This window comes from Centrocercus urophasianus, unplaced genomic scaffold (assembly GCF_019232065.1).
Source record: "Centrocercus urophasianus isolate 14NV4802_14NV808 unplaced genomic scaffold, USGS_Curo_1.0 seq_33, whole genome shotgun sequence".
In the NCBI taxonomy this organism is placed as follows: domain Eukaryota; kingdom Metazoa; phylum Chordata; class Aves; order Galliformes; family Phasianidae; genus Centrocercus; species Centrocercus urophasianus.
The window spans coordinates 4853533-4876249 of record NW_024884900.1 but is presented as its reverse complement, the minus strand read 5'-3'; the positions used below and the strand labels follow the sequence as shown (position 1 = coordinate 4876249).

The 22717-nt window shown below is 43.4% G+C and overlaps 1 protein-coding gene across 4 annotated transcripts; it reads left to right on the top strand.

Moving 5' to 3' along the window:
* Positions 1–261: 261 nt before the first annotated feature.
* On the top strand, positions 262–22035 carry RABGEF1 (RAB guanine nucleotide exchange factor 1). Of its 4 annotated transcripts, none has more exons than XM_042830002.1 (10): positions 262–343; positions 8522–8707; positions 10174–10340; positions 11291–11410; positions 14266–14432; positions 15640–15721; positions 16480–16612; positions 17319–17410; positions 17741–17997; positions 18924–22035. In XM_042830002.1, exons 2-10 carry the CDS (start codon positions 8529–8531, stop codon positions 19320–19322), a joined length of 1596 nt encoding a protein of 531 aa, XP_042685936.1. In that variant the 5' UTR covers positions 262–343; positions 8522–8528; the 3' UTR covers positions 19323–22035. The 4 variants fall into 4 exon arrangements, with proteins under 4 accessions (XP_042685936.1, XP_042685935.1, XP_042685938.1 ...); XM_042830001.1 differs by having other exon boundaries at positions 14263–14432; XM_042830004.1 differs by lacking the exon at positions 11291–11410.
* Positions 22036–22717: the final 682 nt, after the last annotated feature.

The window sequence follows — 22717 nt, the reverse complement described above, 5'->3', positions numbered from 1 at the left end:
GTACGCGTGAGACAGCACCGAGCAGAGCAGTTCTGAGCAGCTCTCCGCGCTCTAAGAGCAGCTCAGTGTCAGGGTTGGTGCAGCTGGCTGTGGCTGGAGCTCTTTGCCATTTCCCCAGCCCTTTCTCTCGCCGTCCGTTTCTCTCACGCGCTCAGTCCTGCTCGCCGCTCGCGCGTCACGCCGCCAGCACTCACACCTCAGCCCGCCTCCCTCGCCCCGCACGGCTCCGCCCCGGAAGTGACGTCAGCGCGCTTCCGCGTGCGGCCGCCGAGCGGAAGAAGCGCCGTGCCGGGAGCGGAGCAGCGCGGGACGCGGGGACGGCCCCGCCACTGCCCGGGAAACGGTGAGCCGCTGCTCGGCCCTGCCCCGCTGCTCTGGGGGGATGGAGCCGGGCGGGTCCCTCCTGGGCAGCCTCTGTTTCTCCGTCCCGCTGAAGGCCCGGGTCGCTGTGGGTCGCGGGGCTGCGGCTGGGCCCGCCGGTACGGCCTGACAGCTCTGTGCGTGCAGCTCCGTGGCACCGCTCATCTTTCTCCTTTACCCATTCCCTTTGTCCGGGTTGCAGCCGTCGTTTTGAACTTCGCAGATCTCTCCCCTCGGCCTCTTCCCCTCTTCCTCTCTTTGTTTTCTCTTTTGGCTCCTTATCCGTAAGCATTCCCATAACATCAAAGTTCTTGAGGCTGCAGCCGAGCTCCGCGGGGCTCTGCTCAGTGCCCAGCTCACCGCCTAGGAGCGGCCGCAATGGGGTGAGGAACCGGGAGGTGAGAGACGTGCCCAGGTGCTCAGCCTGCCTTTGTGTGGGGCGCTGAGTCAGCCGGGCAGGTTGTGGCAGGTAGAGCCCGGTCGCTGATGTGGGACGGGTGGAGTGTGGTGCCGAGCTGGTAGAGTTGCACGGTGTTGGAAAAAGGGGTTTGTAATGGCAGCTCTGTTTTAAGTCGGTTGGTGACACTGTTCGGCTTTGCTCTTGCTGTTGAGAAATTGTCTTTGAAGCATTGCTGTGCTTTGGCAGCTCCTTATGTTGGTGTCTGGGGTGTGTATGGAAAAAAGCTCTTGGCTGTCCAGCTTGCTCGCCTAGGTCACCTTCCAGGCAGCCGGTGACTGGAAGCTTAGCATGGCAGGACAGCTAACTGTAGCTTTGTGCACCTGACAGTGTTCTTGGGCTGCATCAGAAGAAGCACGGCCAGCAGGTGGAGAGAAGTGATCCTGTCCCTCTGCTCTGCTGGTGAGACCTTGCCTGGGGTGCTGCATCCAGGTTTGGTCTGCTCAGGACAGATATGGGGCTGTTGGAGTACATCCAGAGGAGGGCCACAAAAGTGGTCCAAGAGGTGGATCAGCTCCCTGTGAGGACAGGCTGAGAGCTGAGATGTGCAGCCTAGGGGAGAGAAGGCTCTGGGGTTGGCTGAGAGTGGTCTGCCAGTATCTAGAAAGGGGCTGTAAGGAAGAAGGGGACTGACTCTTTAGTGGAGTCTGTTGTGATAGGACAAGAAAAAAATGGTTTCAAACTAAAAGAGGGGATATTTACACTGGGTATGGGTTCAAACTAAAAGGGGGTATTTACACTGGATATATGGGAAAAGTCTTTTATTATAAGGCTGATGAGGCACTGACACATATTGCCCAGAGAGGTGGTGGATGCCCCATCCCTGCAGACACCCGGGTTCAGACTGAATGGGGCTCTGAGCACCTGATGGAGCTGTGAGTTTCCCTGTGGGACCAGATAGCCTTTAAATGTCTCTTCTGACTCAAATGGTTCTGTGGTTCTTTGACAGTGCGTGGCAGGAGCAGCCCTGCCTCGAGGACCATACATCTCAGCCTTCTGGACATGGCTGCACAGGTGTTTTGCAGGGGAAGACAAAATTGAGAAGGCCATTGTAGCTCAGATGATGTTTCACTGACCAAAACCCATCAAAACAACACGCAATAAGAGAAAATAATAGGAACGTGAAGCCAATTGTATCAGTTCATAAGATCATTTTGCACAGCGAGCAATTACTGTGTGAGGTGATCTCAAGGTTTTCGTTGAGAGAAGAGCAGTCTCACTTCTTAACTTGTATCCAGTGGTTTACGTGCAGGCAAAATAAGCAAAGTGTGTAGAAGCTGGTAGCTGCTATTTCTGAGAAGTTTTAGAAGTTCTGGCTCATCATTCATTACTTGAATTCCCAGCTTCTTGTGATTTCATTTAAAAGTGCCATTATGAGTCACGTGGATGTGGTGAGACTCAGTCTGGCAATTCACAAGCACATGCTCCTCCTAGCAGAGCAGTCATTGCTATGGGCAGAATTTGATTTTGATGTGGGCAAGTAAAACTGTAGCCTGAGGTCGGTATTGATGTTGGAGGGGGGGAAAAGGCCCTGACCAGTCTGTGAAAGTGATCTTATGTTGGAGTAAGCAGTGAGCTCTGTGGGTAGGATGTCGAAGCCCCTCGGCCATTGGGCTCCAGAAGTTTAAAGCAGTGATTGCCATTTCCCCTGCCTAATTACAGCCCACGTCTGCATGCTCGTTTTCAGGTGGCTGACCAGGCTCTGTGTCTGTGATTGCAGTTAACAACCATTTATTTTCTCAGGAATATTAATCAACAGCCTGCACTATGTATATTAGGATGCAGATGTTACAGCTGAAGTTTCATAGTTGCAAGCAAGATGCTCCCTAAATTTGTGAAGACTCAAGCAATCTATTCTGCAAAAACAGATGCTGCATTTCTTTCTGAATTCTGAAGTTGCCTAATGGCTTTTGTGTTCTCTGACTCTGTTAGATCATGCTGCCCCACCCTTTCCTTTGGAAGAAACTAGCTCATGCTTAATTAGCTTTCTGCTAATTACATACTTGAACATTCGGGGCTACACGTGAGTCACGGCTATTTCAACCCTTAGATGGCTCTGAAGAATTTTGTGGCATTTGGGTCAGCGGTTGTTCCTCGGAATGAGCTCCTGGATGATGGAAGGGAGTGGGATGGGACTCTGGTTTGTTACAAGTTGGTATTTCAGAGTGGTATTCACTTACAAGATCATCTGCTTCTTCAGATGCCAGCGCTGATAACATTTTGTACTGTTTACCCAGGAAGACGTTTACTGTTTCTCTTGCTTTTGAGATAAGGCAGTCTGTCTGTGAGCACTTCCTTTGGGATGCAGCAATAGCTTTGAAGCTGTTGGCTACGCCTATTATTCTCAGGACAGTTTTTCATAGGCAAAATGTCTCGTTATTGGAGACCTTCACCCCATCCCATCCATCCCCCCTTTGATGCAATGCGGTGTAAACCAGCAGGCATTACTTTAGGAATTGCTCATTTGGAGACTTCAGAGCTTTGCTGCTTCTCCTGCTCTAAAATTTCATTCCTGGGATGGCCATTAAAGACCAGGCAGTCAGTGGGCAATGCTGTCAGACGCTCAGAAAACACTTTCTGGAGCACTTTGATGACTTTTTAATGAGAAGAATTAATACGAGTTGTTCACAAAGTGCTGTGGAGACTTAAACTTGGAGAGCTAAATTGCTTTTATGTCTGTCCAGAGAACAGACTGTATGGCTTATTTGTAAGGCTTATGTTGAGGGCTTTCATGAGAAGCCTTGCTGTCAAGAAATAGAATAAAGTAGAGTAAAATAAAATAAAAGCCACCACTTTGATTTGCAGGGTTTACATGCAGAGTTACTTTGAAGCTGTTATTCATAGCCTGTCATAATTGTAAATTGACTTGCAATTACATCTTAATGAAGGCACTGTAGATGAAATGAGGCCTGCTCAGCTCTGCTACGTGAGCCTTGCCAGCTCCAGCTTCCATCTCAGGTAAGCAATCCAGGGCTAATGAATAGTTTATGAAGAAGTCATTACCTCGTCCACATTGGCAGTAAAGGTGTCTGCTCACCTGCTCAGTGCCTGGGAGCTGAGGTTGGTGCACGTTAAGAGAGCAGCAAGAGAAACAAGCAGGTGGTGTTGGAGCTCATGGTAAATCTGCAGCATGGCTAAACCTCATTGCACAAACAGTGCTCTTCCTAAAGCCACAGCTCTGCCTGCAGCCTTTGTAAAACCTAACATGGTAGGAAAATAGTCTTGGGTTTACTGCTGAAAGGGACGTGTTACATAAGTGGAATCTTTCATGTGTGCATTAAATCAGTTCTTGGTGACAGATCCTATTTTTTCAGTTACGTAAAGGCTACGAGCACGTTTGCTCTGCAGTGACTACAGCACTGCTCTAACAAGTTCCCTGTGAGTTTTTCCAGCTATTTTGTAACCTGGTCTGTGTGGATAATTAGGAGACAGCCTCTTGCTGTTGTTGAGAGCTGTCATTGCTGCTCCTTGCAGTCCTGCTGTGGGACACTGACAGAGATGGCCTGAGGATCTGTGGGCTCACCATTGAGGGAGAGAGCACAGGTGTGTGCTGTGAGCAGGGTGCTGCTGTGCTTTGCTGGCTGCTAAAGGTTCCCTTTGGATAACAGTGGGTATTTCCCAGTGTGTGTAGGTTGCAGGTAGCAGGTTGTGAAGGCTGCCTGAAGACTGAAGGCTTTGATGGAATCCCCTTGTAGACTTGGAGTTGTTCTTACAGCATCTCACGAGAAAATTAAGCTCGTGAAGCTGGAAATCCTTGGAAGACAGAATGAAAGTGTTATATTGAGCGCCTGTACTCAAGGTGTGCTGTTGTACTTCAGGTCAGCAGAGAATATGTCATAAAAGAAAAGCAGAAGCAGCTCCCTCCCCTTCCATCCCCAGCACATTCCAAGCAGCTTTGGTGCTTTGGTTCTTTTCCTTCTGCAGTGCTTGTACCAAAATGCAAGTTTTCTGTGTTCCACTGTTTGTGTTTTCTTAGCAAATCTTCACAGACAGACTGAGCAGTGTGACTCAGGGCAGTGCAACGCAGATAGTTGGTTTTTCTGGTTTTGGTTCATGTCTGCTTCTATGCTTTGTGGTGACCGAAACCCTCTGTCGTTTCCCCAGACGTTTTCACTTGCAGCTATACAAAGGCACAGAGGAACTGCTGGGCAGACAGCTGGCCTATCCTCTATGAATCACAAAAGTTTCTATTTTCTGAAGAAAGAGCAATGTATTTTTGGATGACAAACTTGACAGGAGACACCGAGGGGTGTGAGGAGATGCTGAGACCTCTGAGCCAGTATTGCACTCTGAAAGTGCTTGCTCCAAGTGTGCCAGTGCTCAAAGTACTGCTGAATGAAAGGAAAAAATAAGTGAGGTTTAATAATAACAACGTGACACAGCTTGGATCACCAGGACCCCAACTGCACTGCTTGATGTCACCCACGATCCTCTGCTGCTCTGTGATCCTGCTTGATGGCAACTGTTATTTCAGTGTGGAGATTTGTTGCTTTCCTTACTGTTGTTATTCTGTCCTCCCAGTGCTCAGGCAGCCCAGAGGCTGCTCAGCATTGCCTCCCCCTCTGGCTGCTGAGAACACACTGGGTTGTGTTACTGAGAACATCCAGGGCACGAGCGCAAAGATGAGGTCTGGCCTTGCAAATACATCAAGCAGCTGGTGTTTGAATGGAGTGATATATATCTAGCTGGAGGAGAAAAAGAAGGGACTAGGGAGAGGAATGGAGCATTTTGGATTCTCAGAAGCTCCAACAAAGCTTTTTTAGGAATGGTGTAAGATGGTAAATGATGGAGTGATTCGCTTGTAGGAAAACTGATGTGGGGTGGATTGTTCATAGTCAGGTTTAATGTTTAATAAACTTGTTGTTGTGCTGACATGCCGAACTTGGCTGTGAAGCCTTTTTTTAATGGCCCTGTGTCTTTAAAGGAAGAAAGGCTGTGCTCTGAGTGCAGCATGTGATTTCTTCCTATTGATTCAGGGTGACCTCCTTCGTCCCTGGCTCCAAAACTGATGTAACTGCAATTTAAACTACTTGAAGGGGAAGAAAAAGAACAGGTTGTTTGCTAGTGCCTTGGCCTTCAGCTTTGTAAAAACCCCTCCAGAAAGAATGCAAAAAAACCTGCATTTCACCCCCAAGAGCCCACGTTGCTCCCTGCAGTGTAAGCTGCTGAACTTTGGTTGTTCAGAGCACTGTTTTCAGTCCCAGTGTAGGAGAAGGGTGGGATGTGAAAGGTAACCTCAGTGCTGGTATGTAGCTCGAGCCCTGCAGGTGATGGGAGCTGATTTCTGTGCCTGTGGGGTGGTGGAACATCCAGGTGCCCGAGGCATGATGCTGCTCATTAGGAACAGCAAATACTTGAATTTGTGGAAGTGTCCCCAGAACGGAGTTGCAGAACTGTAGTAACTTGCTCCGTGTTGGTGGGTGATGAGGTCAGACAGCATTTCCTTGAGCGATAGAGATGTGTGTACATTTCTGTGATGTTGTGTTAGGATTTATGTGGCATGTGTTGATAGCTTGCTGCAGCTCCGGCCTGTCAGCCTTACCATTCATGGCAGTGTGCACAGCTGCACGTGTGGTGGCTTTGTGCTTTGCTTTGTTCTCATCTCAGGCATCTGCTTTAGAAGTCTGTGACCAAAACGCTGCAGCACCCTCAGCTTTGGGAAGCAATGTTTAACGTGCAGGTCAGGAGCAGCTGTGGAAGTTGCAAACCTTCACCTCCCTGTAAGGGTGTGTGTAGCACTGAGAAAGGGCTGTGCTTCCAGATCCCAACACCATGCCGTTTCCAGCCTGTTATCCCAGTGAACTTCAGGTGTTGCAGCTGACAAAACTGTGATTTCTAATTTCTGGTCTTTGTTAAACAGTGTTCTGTGCACCATCAGCGAGAGGAGCAATGATTTGAGGAAGGAAAAAATGGTGGTAGTGCAGAAATGAAAACATTTTGGGAAAGGCAGTGGGAGATGGAAAGCTGTCTGGAATGTTTAAAATGTGTTGCTTTCCTCTTTGGTTTGTAGGAATGTATTGATTTCTGCTTAAGGCATTTCTAGGAAAGGGAAGGAAAAGGACCTGTACAGCTACTGGGTCTGTGTAAATAAATGAGAAAACTTGTCTTTAGAAATAATGTCGTTGTGAAATTGATTCTTTTGATCAACAGAATCAATTTCACAGCGACATTATTTCTATTATTTTGATAAACAGATCCATACAGTGATCTTTAGATTACTTTAGGAAGTCATGACTTTTTTCCAGAGATGCTGAAAGAGGGAACCTTAATCCTTGCATCCTTGGATGAGATGGAGAATTTAATTTGTTCGTACCTCAGAGAAAATCATACATTGCTTAAAATAACTTGTTTAGGTTAACAGGAAGCCTTACACATGATGAGTCTTTAAAAACAATTGATCATCTTGCTGTCGTTTCCCATAATGGAAATCTGCTACTGGCAGCCGTGCATCTCCCTGTGTGTTTTGCTGGATGGCCCAGAGCAGAGCTGAGGGATCTTCCTGAGGTGCCGAGTGCCAGAACTTCCAGCAGTGAGTAACCTTTGCTGGGCAGAAATGCAAAACCAAGGAGAACCACATTCTTCAAACACAGGAGCATTAAGTCTCCTTATGAGCCTTGGGGAGAAACAAGATTCCTTCAGCAGTTGCTGACATTGTTTATTTTAAGATTACTTTTCATCTCCCTTTCCATGCGCCGCATCTTAATGAAAACACAGCACACCTTCCACGTGGTGCCCTGATGTTCTGCACAAAGGGGAGCATGTCCTGGAGGCACTGATGGACACGTGTTGGACACGGGGCTGTGGGCAGCCTGATGGAGTGCTTGGCAGCACTGCCTGTTGCAGGGGCTTGGAACCAAATGATCTTTAAGTCCCCTCCAACAGAAGCCACTCTGTGATGTGAGGTACAGCTTCACTAATGAGCATGAGAGCAGGAACCCAACCTGCTGAGATGCTTCTGCAGCATATGCAAGGCACTGTTGTGGATCCAGGAGTGAGAAGGGCAGGTTTGGGAGGCTCAGACTTGCCCTGCTGTGCTGCACTATTCCTAGTTTCTGTGCATGTCAGTATTGCAATTCAAATGGTTTATCATGCAGGCCATAAAACTTGCTAGGGCAGGTGATCGTGTGCTGCCTTAATCCTAAAATGAATCCAGCATTTACAATTGGTAGTTGAAATGCCCCTGGGACTGAGCTGGCAGGTGGGAAGGTTTCTGTCTAAAAACAAAAAAAAGAGAGAGAGCAGGGCTGCAGAGCTACAAAACAAATCATCTTCTTGCAGTCTCTCTATATAAATGCAGCAGAGTTGCACTGGCTCAGTTCTCTTTGGTGGTGGCAGCTGTCATTCTGTTTGCCTTGGTGTTTGTGCCTCTGGTTGTCAGAAGGCTGTGCTGCTGAGCTCAGAGCACTGTGCCTTTGCACACACACGTGCCCATTGCTGCAGGGCTGGCAGTGCTGGCCTGCTTGTCACCCAGCTGCAGAGCACTGTTTACAGGTCACAGCTATGCAAATGTCTGCTATTGCTGCAGTTGGCTTTGTGTGCTTATATAACTGCGCCTTTCCTTCTTTAGAATTTATTTTGTTACTATGGAACTAATTGTTCAATAATTAAAAGGGGTGACATCTTTCTAAGAGACAAGCCTGCAAAAGAAACTGGTTGGAGCAGGTTATTGCTGATTCTGTCTTTAACCATTTTCTCTTTAAACAGGAAGAAAATGAGCCTGAAATCTGAGCGCAGAGGAATTCACGTTGATCAGTCAGAGCTCCTGTGCAAGAAGGGATGTGGTTACTATGGCAATCCTGCTTGGCAGGGCTTCTGCTCCAAGTGCTGGAGAGAGGAATACCATAAGGCCAGGCAGAAACAGATCCAAGAGGATTGGGAGCTGGCAGAGCGGTAAAGAGCCCTCTTTATTCCTTTGTCTCTCACAGTAGGGTGACTTCACTAAATGCTGTCCCTGTCTCGTGTTTTCTGGTGCTGTTTGCTGTGGCTTTTTCATCACCAGTTCTCGAACTTGACCTTTCCAGCAGGAATGAAAGCCTTCCTTTTGATACAAAGATGAATTTTGATGATGTTCTAGTTTAAGACATTTCAAACATAAGTCTGACGTGAGAAATGTAAACACCCCCCAACTTCTCAACAAATAATTTGACCTAATTTGCATACTGAAATCTGCAACTCTAACTAGCAGTTAGAAGGGTGAAAGTGACAATTTTGATTAAAATACTTCTGCCTCTGGAGACAAAGTTATTGTCTTGAACACAGCCAGCACAGTGGTTCTGTGTTTCAGCTGCTGCTTGAAAAATAGCTTGTCTCATCTGTGGTCATTCTGTTAAACTGCAAAGTTAAGCCCAGAGACATCAAAGCTTTTGCTTTATTAACTTGAGAAATACTAATTATTTGAGTAACCATTCATGAGGAAGATGCTAAAGGAGCAGAGAAGCTGCGACTGTTTGCTGCAGTGAGCAGACAGGCTTCACAGCACAGATGAGATGCAATTCCTGCCTCCAGATTATATCATGCAAGGTCATTTATGGGCCATTCTGAGTTGGATGGGAGCTTGAAGATGCTCGACCTTTGAGCAGCATGAAGAACAATAAATTTGACCCATTTTAATCATTCTGCATAAGAAAAAGAGTAGCTGCTGAAGGATTAGTATGTCTCCCCCCCTTGTATATTGAAAGGGGCTTTGTCTTTGCACAACACCTATTAGTGCTGCAGTGAAGGGCTTGCCTCATTCATTCAAGCAAGTGTGTGACTTTGAAATCAAGTTTTGACAGCAATAATCTGTTTCTCAGAGTATTTTTGAGATTGTGGCAGGGTATTTCACTTCCTCAGCTGCGTGCCATGATTTATCTTCAGTCAGATGATAAAGGAAGATGACTGACTGTCTGTGAATGGAAACGCACTTTAACGGCTGACGAGAATGGAGGAGTTGTCTGAAGACAGCCAAGTCATATTTGGGGTTGAAAGGGATTGAATGTCAGTTGGAGGCATCTTAAAACAAAAAGTAGTTCTGGTGATATGCAGCAAAGACCCCCAGGCTAGGACGTGGGCAGGAAACTTACTTGGAGGATTGTTGGAAATGCTTCCATAGTCTTTCCCTTCATCTCTACCTCTGCTTCAGCCTCCTTCCTTTTGATATTTTCCCCTCCCTATTTTAAACCTTCCTTCACGTTCCCCATTACAATGTGGGAATGAATTCAGTGTAGTGAAGGGGTGTGTGAGAGGAAGCTAGAAATGAAGGTGAGCATAGAAGAGAATTGATGTGTCAAAAGACTAATTAATTTACTGCACAGACAGTTAACTTATTTGTGCTGGCATTAACCAGTGAAATTGGACTGATGTCTTTCTAATCCCAGGCTGCAGCGTGAGGAGGAAGAAGCGTATGCCAGCAGTCAGAGTACCCAAGGGGCGCAGTCACTGACCTTCTCAAAGTTTGAGGAGAAGAAAACCAATGAGAAAACACGAAAGGTCACAACTGTGAAGAAGTTCTTCACTGCTTCCTCCAGAACAGGAGCTAAGAAGGGTAACTTTTTCGTTTTTAATGATTCCGTGCGTGTGAAGTCAAAAATGATTTTTGGCAGATGTACTGTCCTGAAAGCAGTGGAATGCTCTGTGGCTCTAAAAAGTTGGAATAATTATTGTGTTTGGGAGTATGTGACATCTTAGTGAAAACACAGAAAAACGTGAGCTTGTAAGTGATGCTGAACTACACTGCTGAGTGGAAGTGTTGCACATGATGCCCATTCATATGAGAATATTGAGTCAATCACTGTGTGATAATATGGTTTAAGACTTGTAGATGAACCTTTCTGTAAGAAAACAGAGAAAAGGTACTGGCTGTCAGTCGTGTGGAACAAGCTAGTATGTGTAAGTGCCATAGAAATGCTGATACAAAGCATCAAGTGATGCTAATTTATCACTTCAGCATCTTTAAGAGGAAAACTGGAATGTGTAAGCATGGTGGCTTTAAATGAAAGGAAACGTGCAAGGAAAGTTGTGGTATGTCTGCATATGTGAGTTGTGAATATCAAGTTTGTGGTTGACTGAAAGTCTGTGCTGGGGCAGATGTACAAGTAAGTGGAATTGGTCACACCATGCCATCCCCCAGCAGTACCTTGTAATGGCCAACATTTTATACTGTTGGACTGTGGAGGAGGAATTCCAGAAGGAAAAAAAAATGCCATTAATGCATCTTAACCTGATAGGTGATGCATTTCCTTAGGAACAAGTCTTAAATGTGTCTTCATTTCATCTTAGAATTTGTCTTGCAAATATATATATATGCATATGCATGTTTATATATATATATAAGCAGCAGATTGCTAAATGAAGCATTCAGCTATGTATGGAAACCATTGTTTTTTACAGTCATTCTTCCCATTTCCCATATTTTCTTTTTTTTTAATCCCATTCACCATCTCTCATGTTGTGCTCCTGCTCTTGGTGTCTTGCTTGATTTTGCATCTATTTCAGTGGCTCAAGAGAAAGTCGTTAAGCAAGGACAGCTTGGGAGGGAGCGAAATGCTGATAACATTCTAAGGGATTTGAAGGAGATTTTTACTCCCTCCTGGGAACTGGCTTCCCCTACTGAAGGTAATGCAGCACAGCTTGAGCAAGCTGTCTGCTTGGTTGTAGAAAGCTTACTCTTTAGTTGGGCTTTGCAAAATACCAGCTAGGGTTGTGCCAGTTATATCTTGTGCTGCTGGGTACAAAAGGCAAGTCTGGAATCTTCAGCTGAAGCTTCTTTCTGCTCTACCTTCGTTTGATACTGAAGGATAATGAAGTTTCAGAAAAAGAATTTTTGGAAGAAGTTCTGGGTCTTGTGCTGCTTTGTGTTTTTATCCAAAAAAAAAAATTCCAGGCTGCCTTTATAAATCTGATTATGAAGTACTTCAGTTGAAGAATTCACACTTCAAGAACTTTTACAATCTCAAAGCATCTCCAGATGTCTGTCATTAAGAAGACAGTTTCATATCACGAGAACATTGGTTTTTTTTTAAACAGAAAAGCACCAAAACCTCTGATACTGACAGCTCTTCAGTTTTTGTCCTGTGTTACCTGTGTGCACTCTCGTCCTGTTGTGCCTACTAAACAAAATTGAAGATGTTTGTGCCTCTGTTTTACAAATTACATGAAGATTCTGAATGCATTTGTGTAGTGAAGCTGATAACACACACTTCACGTTCTTTACTTGGACTCAGATCCACAACATGGCACAACCATAGTGAATCATGGAGTGCTGATGTTCTGCTGTGACAATTAGCATTGTAGTAGAATGCCTTGAAAGGTTTTAATATAAATGATGTTTATTCTTTGTAGAAGATTATCCTTTCTTAATTCTTCCTGAACTCTTCCATTTTGGCATATCTCCTCTAGTCGGTTCTCTTGTTCAGATGGAATCTCCCCCCTGCAATCTGCTGCTTTGTATTTCAATTTGATTCTTGGACAAACTGTGACAAAGCCGAAAACATTTTGTTGCTGGAGCTACACTGGTTCCTGCAGATTCATTTTCCTTAGATCAAGGTTTCAACACAAATCAGTGAAGCTGAAGTATTTGAGTAGCTACATGGAGTGCTTGTGGCTAAGGCAGTTCATTCTGACACTTGATTTTCTTGCTGCCTCTATTAGCAGCAATCTGCCTCAGTTGTCTGCATCTCTCTTGTCCTGTTTTAAATCTGCAACTGAAAAATTCATGTCTATATTCCTTAAGCACAAATAGCAGAATGAGGTTTGTTATTTTTGTGATATAGTGAGGTCACTGTTGAAATAAATGAAAGAACTGCTGAAGGTTTCTTTTCAATTAAACCACTAATTAACTGTCAAAAATAACTTACAATTCTGTCCTTTCGAAGGTGGATCTACTTTTCTTGTTTATTATTTTGAAGAGATGTTTTCTATTTGCTGGTTGTGAAATATTAAAAGTGACAATATTACATCAATAGTAACTCTTGAATACAGTACAGGCATTACACTTTGCATCTTAGTTAAAAAGACTGGAGTAACTCCCTCTGAAAAGGTGTTGCAGTATAACTATAAAGGAGAATGATTTGCACTTCTATCTTCATCACTACAGTTGGAATTTAAATATATGTGAAGCCTTCTGCATTCCTCAATGCTTAAATAACATAAGTGCTCTGATGGTGCCTGTCCAAATCATCATCCAGAGAAGCTTGTGCTGAAGCCTGGAGGCCCTAAGCAAGCCTTGTGCTTTGGTCAGGTGATACATGTTTGTTAGTCATTGAATCACAGAGCTCTGAAACACAGCAAACAAAGCAACAAGCTGCTTCAGTCCAAATTAAACATACTAACTTAAATATGCTAATCCCATCTATTTTCTTTTGCTTTGGAGTTCTGCATGTGTGCTTATTGAAACGAGGAGCTGTTGTTGTGCATGTTAGTATTTCCAGCTTGAAAGATGTGTGTGTATCCCATTGATTATGAATATATTTATGTTTTTTGTTTCTTTGCTGCTTGCTATTCATCATGTTCATTTACATCACCTCTGTTCAATCCTTCATTGTGAACAGTGTTGGCTGGCAAGCTGAAAGGTGGGTGAACTAAATTTGGGTAGGAAAGGTACTGGATTGGTACAGTTAACTTCCTTGAAAGCATACCTTGCAAAATCAGATGTGTTTGTGGAAGAAAACTGTGCTTGCAGCTATGTAAACCTGCATCCAGTGCTGTGTTCCTGCCTCCTTGAGAGCCAAGCAGATTCTTCCTTGAACAGATGCTTCTGCTTTTGCAGAGATGCAATTGGCCACGTTCCTGTTTGGGCTGCAGGTGTGGCCCCATGGCTTCTGCTGCTTTGCCATAGAGGGGCTGCTGTGTTTGCACCAACCTCGTGCTCCCGTTCCTTGTCTTGTGCTGCTCCTGGTGGTAAAGTGGCCTTTTAGTGTGCCAGTTTGGGGCCTAATGCAGCTGGAAAACCCGTAAGAAAGACTGATTTCCGACTAGGATTACTGTGAATTGCTACTCCCCAAGCTAATGAGCCAATTGAGTGAATGCTTGTGTTGATGGAAGAACAGGAGAGGAGCAGGAATTTGAAGGTGAGGGAGAATGGAAATGGGACCACGGCATTAGTTTGAGCTGCTGTGGAATCCCATCAGGAGGCCTTGATCTCATCTGGGAAGGAAAACGTAAGGAACCTGAAAGCAAACGAACACTACAGCAGTTTGCTGATATAAAAGGCCATTTGTTTAATGGGTATGTGGCTGTCAGTGTTTCACTTCTCTAGCACTGAGTAACTCTCTAATTTCTGAGTATTTCACTGTTCCATTTAATAATATCCCACCATTTCACCTCTAAAATTCAAGAAATGGAATGGTTTCTTTCAACTGCAAGATTGAAGGGGAAAAGAAATTCTGAAAATGTAATACATATTAAATGCTTTCTGAATTCATACACTGGTGTGAAAAGGTTAATCTGTTGTGTCCAAACTTTCCCAGCAGAGATCCAAGAAGCCAAAGCTCCCAGCCCTTCTATAAACAGGCAGGCTAGCATCGAGACAGACCGAGTATCCAAGGAATTCATAGAATTTCTCAAGACCTACCAGAAACCAGGACAAGATATCTATAAGCAATGTAAATTATTTTTAGACACAATGAATCATAAAAGGGTAAGTGATTTGCATTCCTTTTACATAAATAAAATGGGGAAACAAGGGAGAAATTGAGAAAATGCTGCACTTCTTCCAGTAGTTTTTTATGTATCATGTTCAGGAGTTTTAAGCTGATGTGCTTAGTCAAATGAAGATGTAGTGGCAATCTTCAGTTCTGAATGCACTGCTTTTTGTAGGTTTGATGTGTTGTGTGCCCCAAAACTTCACTGTCTTGGGTACCCTAAGGGAGGTATGGATAGATCTGTAGTGCCACCTATGGTTGAAATGAGTCAGTATTCAGTACTACATTTTTTCCCCTACCTTTTTTACTTAATAAGTAGCTGCTCATATCCTCAAATTCAACTGGAAATTAAAAGGGAATTCTGAAGGAGCCTTACATGCCCTCTGTTTTGAAAGCATCTTAATTTTTCTTATTTCTTTACTTTTAGAACGGATTCATTCTGAACACAGAGTTTGTGAAAACAGTGAATTATTATTAGTTTTAACCACTTGAGTTGCTCTTAACCGACCTGATTCCTTGACAGCTTGTGCTAATCAAGGAAGTTTCTCAAAACTTAATTTGCTGTTACATATGAGCCAGGTATAAAATGCAGCACTGCTGTCAGAGCTGAGGCATCATCATGTTCAGGCTTGGGTTTGGCCTCAGTTTTCTCTGCATTTGTTGTTGCTAAGTTATGGTATTGTGCTCCCGTTTAGTAGGGAAAAGTGGCTCAGTGAGTAATGTTAATTCTAACCCTGTAGTAGGACAGGATTATTTCACAAACATTGTGAATATATTTCATAGTAACTTCATTAGGAGTGTTCACTGTACAGACATCCTTTGAAATTTATAATTTACACTCGTTTGGTTGTTTTTCTTGGTGTATTGCACATCATTTTTGAAAAGTTAGAGACAGAATCGAGTGCAAACATTCTGCTTTAATAGTCTGCATTCTTAGCATTACTCAGAGATGTGATGGGGGAAATTGCACCTGTCTAGTTTCATTGCTGGTATGTATTTTTGCTGAACAGCTGTATAAGCCTTTCACAAATTAAGGAGCCAACCTTAGTTTCTCATGTTTTTGGATGTAATGTAGCCAATGTAAACACCTCTGGGGAGGATATATTTGCATTCTCAGACTGTTATTGCAGCTGGACACTTGCCATCAAAGGCATTGCTGCCATTTCTTCCCCACGTGCACACTTAATCAATGTTCTGTTACAGGACTTAAGTATTGAGGAACAATCTGAGTGTGCCCAGGACTTCTATCAAAATGTAGCAGAGAAATTGCAGACACGCTGGAAAGGTATCCATGTTCTCCTTCCTCGTATCTGAGTGCTGAAAAAGTAATAAAGAATAAAACTGCTTATATTTTCAAGTAAAAACAGAGTGTTCATAACCACACCTGATATGCTGTTGATAAATTCTAGTCCCAAAGTTACCTGCTATTCCCTGCAGCACCATTTCTGTAGAGTTTGATGATCTAAATGATTTGTTTTTAAAGGTTTTCTTTAAGTGGTTCAGTTGTTTTAATTTCCTGTTTTCAATTCAGTGGTGTTTGCTTAGAACTGAGGTTGAATGTGTAGCCTCAACCCAATCCACAGGCTGTGGTCACTGCATTGCACTGTGATGCACAAGGAGCAAATGAGAGGGAAGTGCTACTGTTGCAGCCTATGTTTCTGTGTCTGGAATGTAAGTGGCACATCTTAAACATACTTAAGGATTGCTTTTAGAGGGTAAACAGGCACGGAGGACCTGGAGGACCTCACTGGATTTATTCTCAAAGACTTTTTCAAGAAATGTTCTCGTGAGCTGCAAACAGCTGAACCAAATTAGCTGCTGAGTGCATGTGCTCCACTGTGATCTTGACCTGTCATCGTGGTGCTTTTCCTGCTGCAAAGAGTGGAAATACTCCAAGTCTATCAACTCAAAAATGTTTATATGACTTGGCTCAAGTCAGTAATACTGATTTAGTGGCATTATAATCAAACTGTATGGAATCTTCCAAAGAATCACGGAATACTGTGTTCACTGTAGTGGGGTCGGGGGATTTGTACCTTGCAGTGCCACCTGAGAAAGTTGAGAAAGCAATGGATCAGATTGAAAAATACATTATGACTCGACAGTATAAATACGTCTTTTGTCCTGAAACAACTGATGATGAGAAGAAGGATCTCGCTGTCCAGAAGAGGATCAGGTGAGCCTCTCAAAGAAAAACAGCTGGGTAATCCACAGTCTGTCAGAGGGCTCTGAATCAGAAGTGCTGGGAGTTTGTTGCTGTGTACACAAAAGGCTTTTTAACCAGAAGGTGTTGAAAGAACTTTCTTTTAGAAATAGGATAAATGAATGAAATGAGTAATGAATATTACTACACTAGGAAAATGAATTGGTATACTTTTGTAAAATTAAATCAAAAAGGGATTATTATTATTATTATTATTATTATTTTTAATAGCAACTTCAGTGAAAGAAGCTTCATGTAATGTCAGCATTCTCTCTGGTGTGTCCAGTCCATGTGGCAGCTTTACTGGTAGCACTTGTGAAGGGAATGATGAGCCAGGCTTCATACGTATGAGGGAAGACTTTTAATAAAACCTGTGTGATTTAGAACAAAAGTGGGGAGAGAAAGAGAGAATGCAAGAAAAAATTTCATCACTGGGTTTTGTTATGGTGTTAATGATTAACGTGAATATAATTGTGACTGATTCTGATTTATCTGTATTTGGGGGCAGAGAATTATTATTTTTTTTAATAGTAACTTCAGTGGAACAAACTGTCTTATAACTGGACTGGTGCCTCACCTCCACAAAGCACTCCTTGTGCATTGAACTCAAGAAGCAGCTGGCTTCGAACACCTGAATGTTACTGGCAAGGAATGGTTTCACTTTTTGTTTTTGTTGTAGGGCTTTGCACTGGGTAACTCCACAAATGCTGTGTGTTCCCGTCAATGAAGAGATTCCAGAAGTCTCTGATATGGTTGTAAAAGCAATTACAGGTTTGTGAGTGATAACACTTACAGGTTTAAATTTCAGGTCTCCTGGTCAGAGAGATTTTCTGCTGTCTTCAGAGAGAGGCTCAGGCTTTTAGTTTGGCAGTAGGCTTTGTTATGTTTCTCATAGTTTGTCATCTGTGAAGCAGGAATAACTTTGCACTGAGAGAAGTGTTTAGACTTACCTAATCTATTTGAGATGCTTGGACTCAACCAAGAAAAAGTTGAATAAACAGACTGAAAACCAAGACTCGCAGTTTTCAGTATCGTTCTCTACTTGTTTGGGTGACTGATTAAAATGGTTGTAATGATTTGAACAACTTTTGTATCTTACAGATATTATTGAGATGGATTCAAAGCGTGTTCCTCGTGATAAGTTGGCATGCATCACCAAGTGCAGCAAGCACATCTTTAATGCTATAAAGATAACCAAAAACGAACCAGCTTCTGCTGATGACTTTCTTCCAACGCTTATATACATTGTTTTGAAGGGAAACCCACCCCGTCTGCAGTCCAACATCCAGTATATAACACGCTTTTGTAATCCAAGCAGGTTAATGACAGGAGAAGATGGCTACTATTTTACCAACTTGGTAAGTGCAGGACCAGCAGTGACACTTTATACAAGAAGATTGTCTTTTATTTAGATACGGAAGAAAAAGTGAAACAACTCTCCCAGTAATACTTGCAGTTGTTTAGAGTATAAGAAGCTTTTTTGCTGTGTATCTCCTCTGTCTTCCTTCTTTGCTTTCCAAACCAGACAGTGTTTTGCTCTTTGAAGTATGAACAGTCTGGTGCTAGAACTTCAGTATGTTTTTATTCTGTAAGGAGATAAATGCTTTCTGTTCCTAAAATCCTGGGCTTGGGCACTGCAGGGTTCCCCATGTAAGTCCATGAGATTTCATCAGGGGTTTGCAGAATTAGACTGTGGAGGTAAACAGACTTAAACTTTCTGTAGGAGGCATTTGCATGTGTGCTTGTTTATGCTAGAAAGAATTGTGATTATGAACTACATGGCTTCCCTACATTTCATCTTATAGCAGCTCTCAAAGAAAATATGTAGTTGAATGAGATAGTTGGAATGTTAGATATTGCTGTCAGTAGAAGTGTGTCCATGAGGTAAGGTGGGCATTCAACGTTCCTTCTTTTAGAAAATGGAGAGAGCATACTGGATCTCACTGCTTGGCTTATTAAATATTAACACAGTGCTTCTGTCTAGTTATCATGTTCTTTCTCATCCCACTTCCAGAATGCAGTGACCCTGTGGTGGGTGCTGTAGGTTATTCAGCTGAAATGACTGGTGTCTTCCTGCATCATTCTCTGAGTTTGACTTCTTCAAACTTTGGGGAGAAGAGAGAGGCCTGGGAGCTGTCTGATAGAGCTAGCTGTCTGAAAAGCTCCTTAGGAATGATCTGAGGCATAAAATAATCAGTTTTGGATCTAACAGCAGGATTAAAAAATAGAGCACCCAAGTTCCAGTCTGTAGCTTGCAATGATACTTCTTCTGTTTTGTTTGTAGTGCTGCGCTGTGGCCTTCATTGAAAAACTGGATGCTCAGTCTTTAAATTTAAGCCAAGAGGATTTTGATCGTTTTATGACTGGTCAGACATCCCCGAAGAAGCAAGAATCTGACAGCTGGTCACCCGATGTGTGCCTGGGTGTTAAGCAGATGTATAAAAACTTAGATCTCCTGTCTCAGTTGAATGAGAGACAGGATAGAATTGTCAGTGAAGCCAAGAAGCTTGAGAAAGACCTAATAGATTGGACTGATGGAGTTGCAAAGGAAGTCCAAGATATTGTTGAGAAATACCCATTAGAAATAAAACCAAAAAATCAAGCCTTAGCAGCTATTGACTCTGAAAATGTGGAGAATGACAAGCTGCCCCCACCACTGCAGCCTCAGGTTTATGCAGGATAATAATAGGTGTTAAATTTGAAGAGCATCATTGTTCTCACCTAGCACTATCTGCTTCTTGGGAAGGGAAGTAAATTCAAGGCTAAAAATCGGATGAGCTTAAATCGATACATTTTTAAAGGTGCATTTTTTGGTTAAGTGTAATAAACTGTATTTATTTTAGTCAATTAGATTTCTATTAGGCTTTTGTGAGTTTTTGAACTGAACTTAAATTTTCTACACAAACCAGTGTAATTTTTAAGCAACACTAGTTCACTGACATCTTTCCTGCAAGCTTCCTCATAGGCATGCACTTAAACGTTTTTAATTATTAAGTTTAACATAAAGATTTCAAGTTCCAGCTGAAACTTGAACGCTACCAATGTTAGTTTGGTTTTATTCTGTAGCTGTAAAGATGAAATGTATCTTGTAAAATATGTACAATTGTAAATAGATTTCAAATCTAATGTCTGAGCTGTGCATGACATCTTGTGTATTAGTGGAAATGAGATGGGTGTGTTCATATTAGCACCTTTTGGTTGAATTGCATTGCAGTCTACAGCCAAGTACACTGTTGGTCTTTCAATAAGCTAAATGGTGTAACTGGTGAATTAGAGAGGGTGTTCTTGTACATGAAGACATCTTCATGTCAGCTTCCTGGTTTTTGGTGGTTTTAATTTTTTTTTCAAGTGCCATCTTAAAGTATGACATTTCTTCATGTAATGTCAGCATTCTCTCTGGTGTGTCCAGTACACGTGACAGCTTTACTGGTAGCACTTGTGAAGAGAATGATGAGCCAGGCTTCATACGTATGAGGGAAGACTTTTAATAAAACCTGTGTAATTTAGAACAAAAGTGGGGAGAGAAAGAGAGAATGCAAGAATTATGCCCAAAGTGGCTTTCTTTTCTGGCACTGCCTGGCAATTTCCTTCAAATTCCACCATTGCACTGGGTCTTGATTGCTTTTCTGACAATCCTGGTTGATAAATGAGATCATATAATTAGAAGTTGCTTTTTAGCAGAAGGATGAGCCGTGGCTCCGAGCAGAAAAGTGCACTTTATTTTCACGAACCATCACTCTTCTGATCTCCAGTGACCCTAAAATTACCTTGCTAAGCTGTTGAGCATCAAGATAAATATGGCATTATGTCACTACAAGTTCAGATCAGTGAATTGCAAATTAAGAACAGTTCACCAAAAAAGTAACCTCTCGCAATGGAACTTTTTAATGCTAGAGAAACATTTTATGTATCATTTTAAATCTCTCAGTTCATCCAGTCTGCCGCGACCTGTCAGCGTACCCGAGATATCTAACATGGAGCTGCTTAGCTTGAACTACTCTAAAGCAACATTAAATTCTTAGCAAGGAGGAGGAGTGTACCTACCTCTGTATGTTCCACTGCTCTGCAAACACGTATTTTAGATTTGCACTGCAATAACTTCAGACCGAAACTGTGGTTTGTTCCTTTTTGTCACGTGTACTCAGCTGTACGAACTATGCACTCCTCTGGGAGAGAACCAGTTACTCAGAATTCCCCTGGTAAGGTGAAGCAATGAGCTAACCAGAATTCACAGAAGTTGGATTGTTTCATACATCCATGTTGTCCACGTTGCCTAGGATCTGACCAGTGCTTACGGTAAATAATAGTGCAAAGCCTTTATTGGGTTTATGAGCATTAGGTGCTAATTTTGATATCTGGGTACGCAGGCTTTCTGCGGGGTGGAAATTAGCTGTTGTGTAAATTGCTATGTTTGAATAAAACTGTGTACGTTACACCCTTGTTAATGAGCTAAAAAATTTCATCACTGGGTTTTGTTATGGTGTTCATGATTAACGTGAATATAATTGTGACTGATTCTGATTTATCTGTATTTGGGGGGAGAGAATTCCTAGTCATTCAAGTGAAGTTTGGGAAACAATGTCTTTTTCTTTGCAGAAAGTTAAGTGGTTAAATACTTTAGATAGACTGACCCGGTGCATTTGTAACTAAGGTATCTCTAATCCATATGCCATCTTGTTATCAAGCCACTGAAGTGGGAGTGGTTCTGGCAAACAAATCCTCCAGATCCTTGTAAGGCAGGTAATGTGGATTTCCGTATCCCGGCTGAATACCTTGTCAGTATTTTATTAGGTGACCAACTTGTCTATAGGTAAAACAATAGTTTGTCTTGCTTAAAAATAAGGTAGTTCAGTCGCTAAAGTAATAACTACAGAATATTGTTGTAGTGTTTGAGATTCAGAATGGGCCAGCTGTCGTGCAGAGTGCTGAGCTGGAGGATGCTGTGTCACCTCACATAAGATGATGATCCCTCTCCTATGCAACACCAGGTGGGCTTGGTGCTCAGTATTGGGCATCACTGTAGTATGAGGAGCTCTGGTCTCACAGATGAGATTGAGACAGAAAGTTCTGTTAGGAAATAGTAGCTATGAACAAGCTGCAAGTGAACAGGAGAGTTTAACTGAAAAAGTGAATTGGCAAAAGGGCTTTGGTAACAGTCACAGCACCAGAATGTCCTTGTTTTTTCCACAGCCTGCTGCTAGTTCTGGGTTACTGAAAATGAAGACTGTGCGTCTCATTACCAGGAATCAGAACATGCTGTAAGCTACTTTGCATGTGAGCTACCTATTTATTTTGCTGTAGTAAGGAGCCTGTTTTGGAGTAGCATTGGTTAATTGAACTGTGCATCTTTGGTTTTGCGTAACTGAGTTATGAAATTAAACTGATTCTTCTACCTAGTTATGAATATTTCCCCGTCTTGTGGTGTATGTTGTCTTTGTGAGGCTCTTTGTGGGGCATCTCGTGAGTCAGGGAAGGATAGAGGTAGACAGTGCTATTTAACAGCAACTTTTAATGAAGTTTAAAATTGTTGGGGGGCAGAAGGAGGCTGTTCCAGCCTACAGCTCCTGAGCTGGGAATGAGGCGGGGGTCGGCTGCTGCTTCTTCATGTTATCTCGGGTAACGGAGGTAGCATGAAGGGCGACGGCCTGAGGGTGGGCGAGGTGGGCATTGGGAACAATTTCATCTCCAAAGAGCGGTGCTGCAGCGGCACAGCAGCACGGGGAGCGCCTCACCAGTCCTGGAGGCGGTCAGGCACCGTAGGGGTGCGGCACTGAGGGCTGCGGTTCGGTGGCAATGAGCTCATAGCGAACGGCCTTTTTTTTTTTTCCTGCTGGTTTTTGAACGCCTCGCGCAAACCCTCGCTCAGGGCGGGCGGGCCTTGAGGGGAGGAGAACGGGGGAGAGAAGAGCGGGATTACAGGCGGTGTCTCTGCGGGAGGTGAGGACCCAAGCTCCGCCCGCCTCGCAGCGCCGCGAGCCCCGACGCCACGTTAGGCGCTGTGCGGTGGCTCCGCCCGCGCTGAGGCTGAGGGCCGGGCCGCGCACCGTCGCCGCCGCCGCCACAATTTTGTCCGCCCCG

What these genes read in the sequence shown, in the direction of transcription:
- RABGEF1 (XM_042830001.1), top strand. Translation starts at nt 8,529, where the DNA reads ATGAGCCTGAAATCTGAGCGCAGAGGAATTCACGTTGATCAGTCAGAG. An exon ending in GATTGGGAGCTGGCAGAGCG is followed by an intron (nt 8,708 to 10,173) that starts GTAAAGAGCCCT and finishes TTCTAATCCCAG; the next exon opens with GCTGCAGCGTGAGGAGGAAG. An exon ending in ACACAATGAATCATAAAAGG is followed by an intron (nt 14,433 to 15,639) that starts GTAAGTGATTTG and finishes GTTCTGTTACAG; the next exon opens with GACTTAAGTATTGAGGAACA.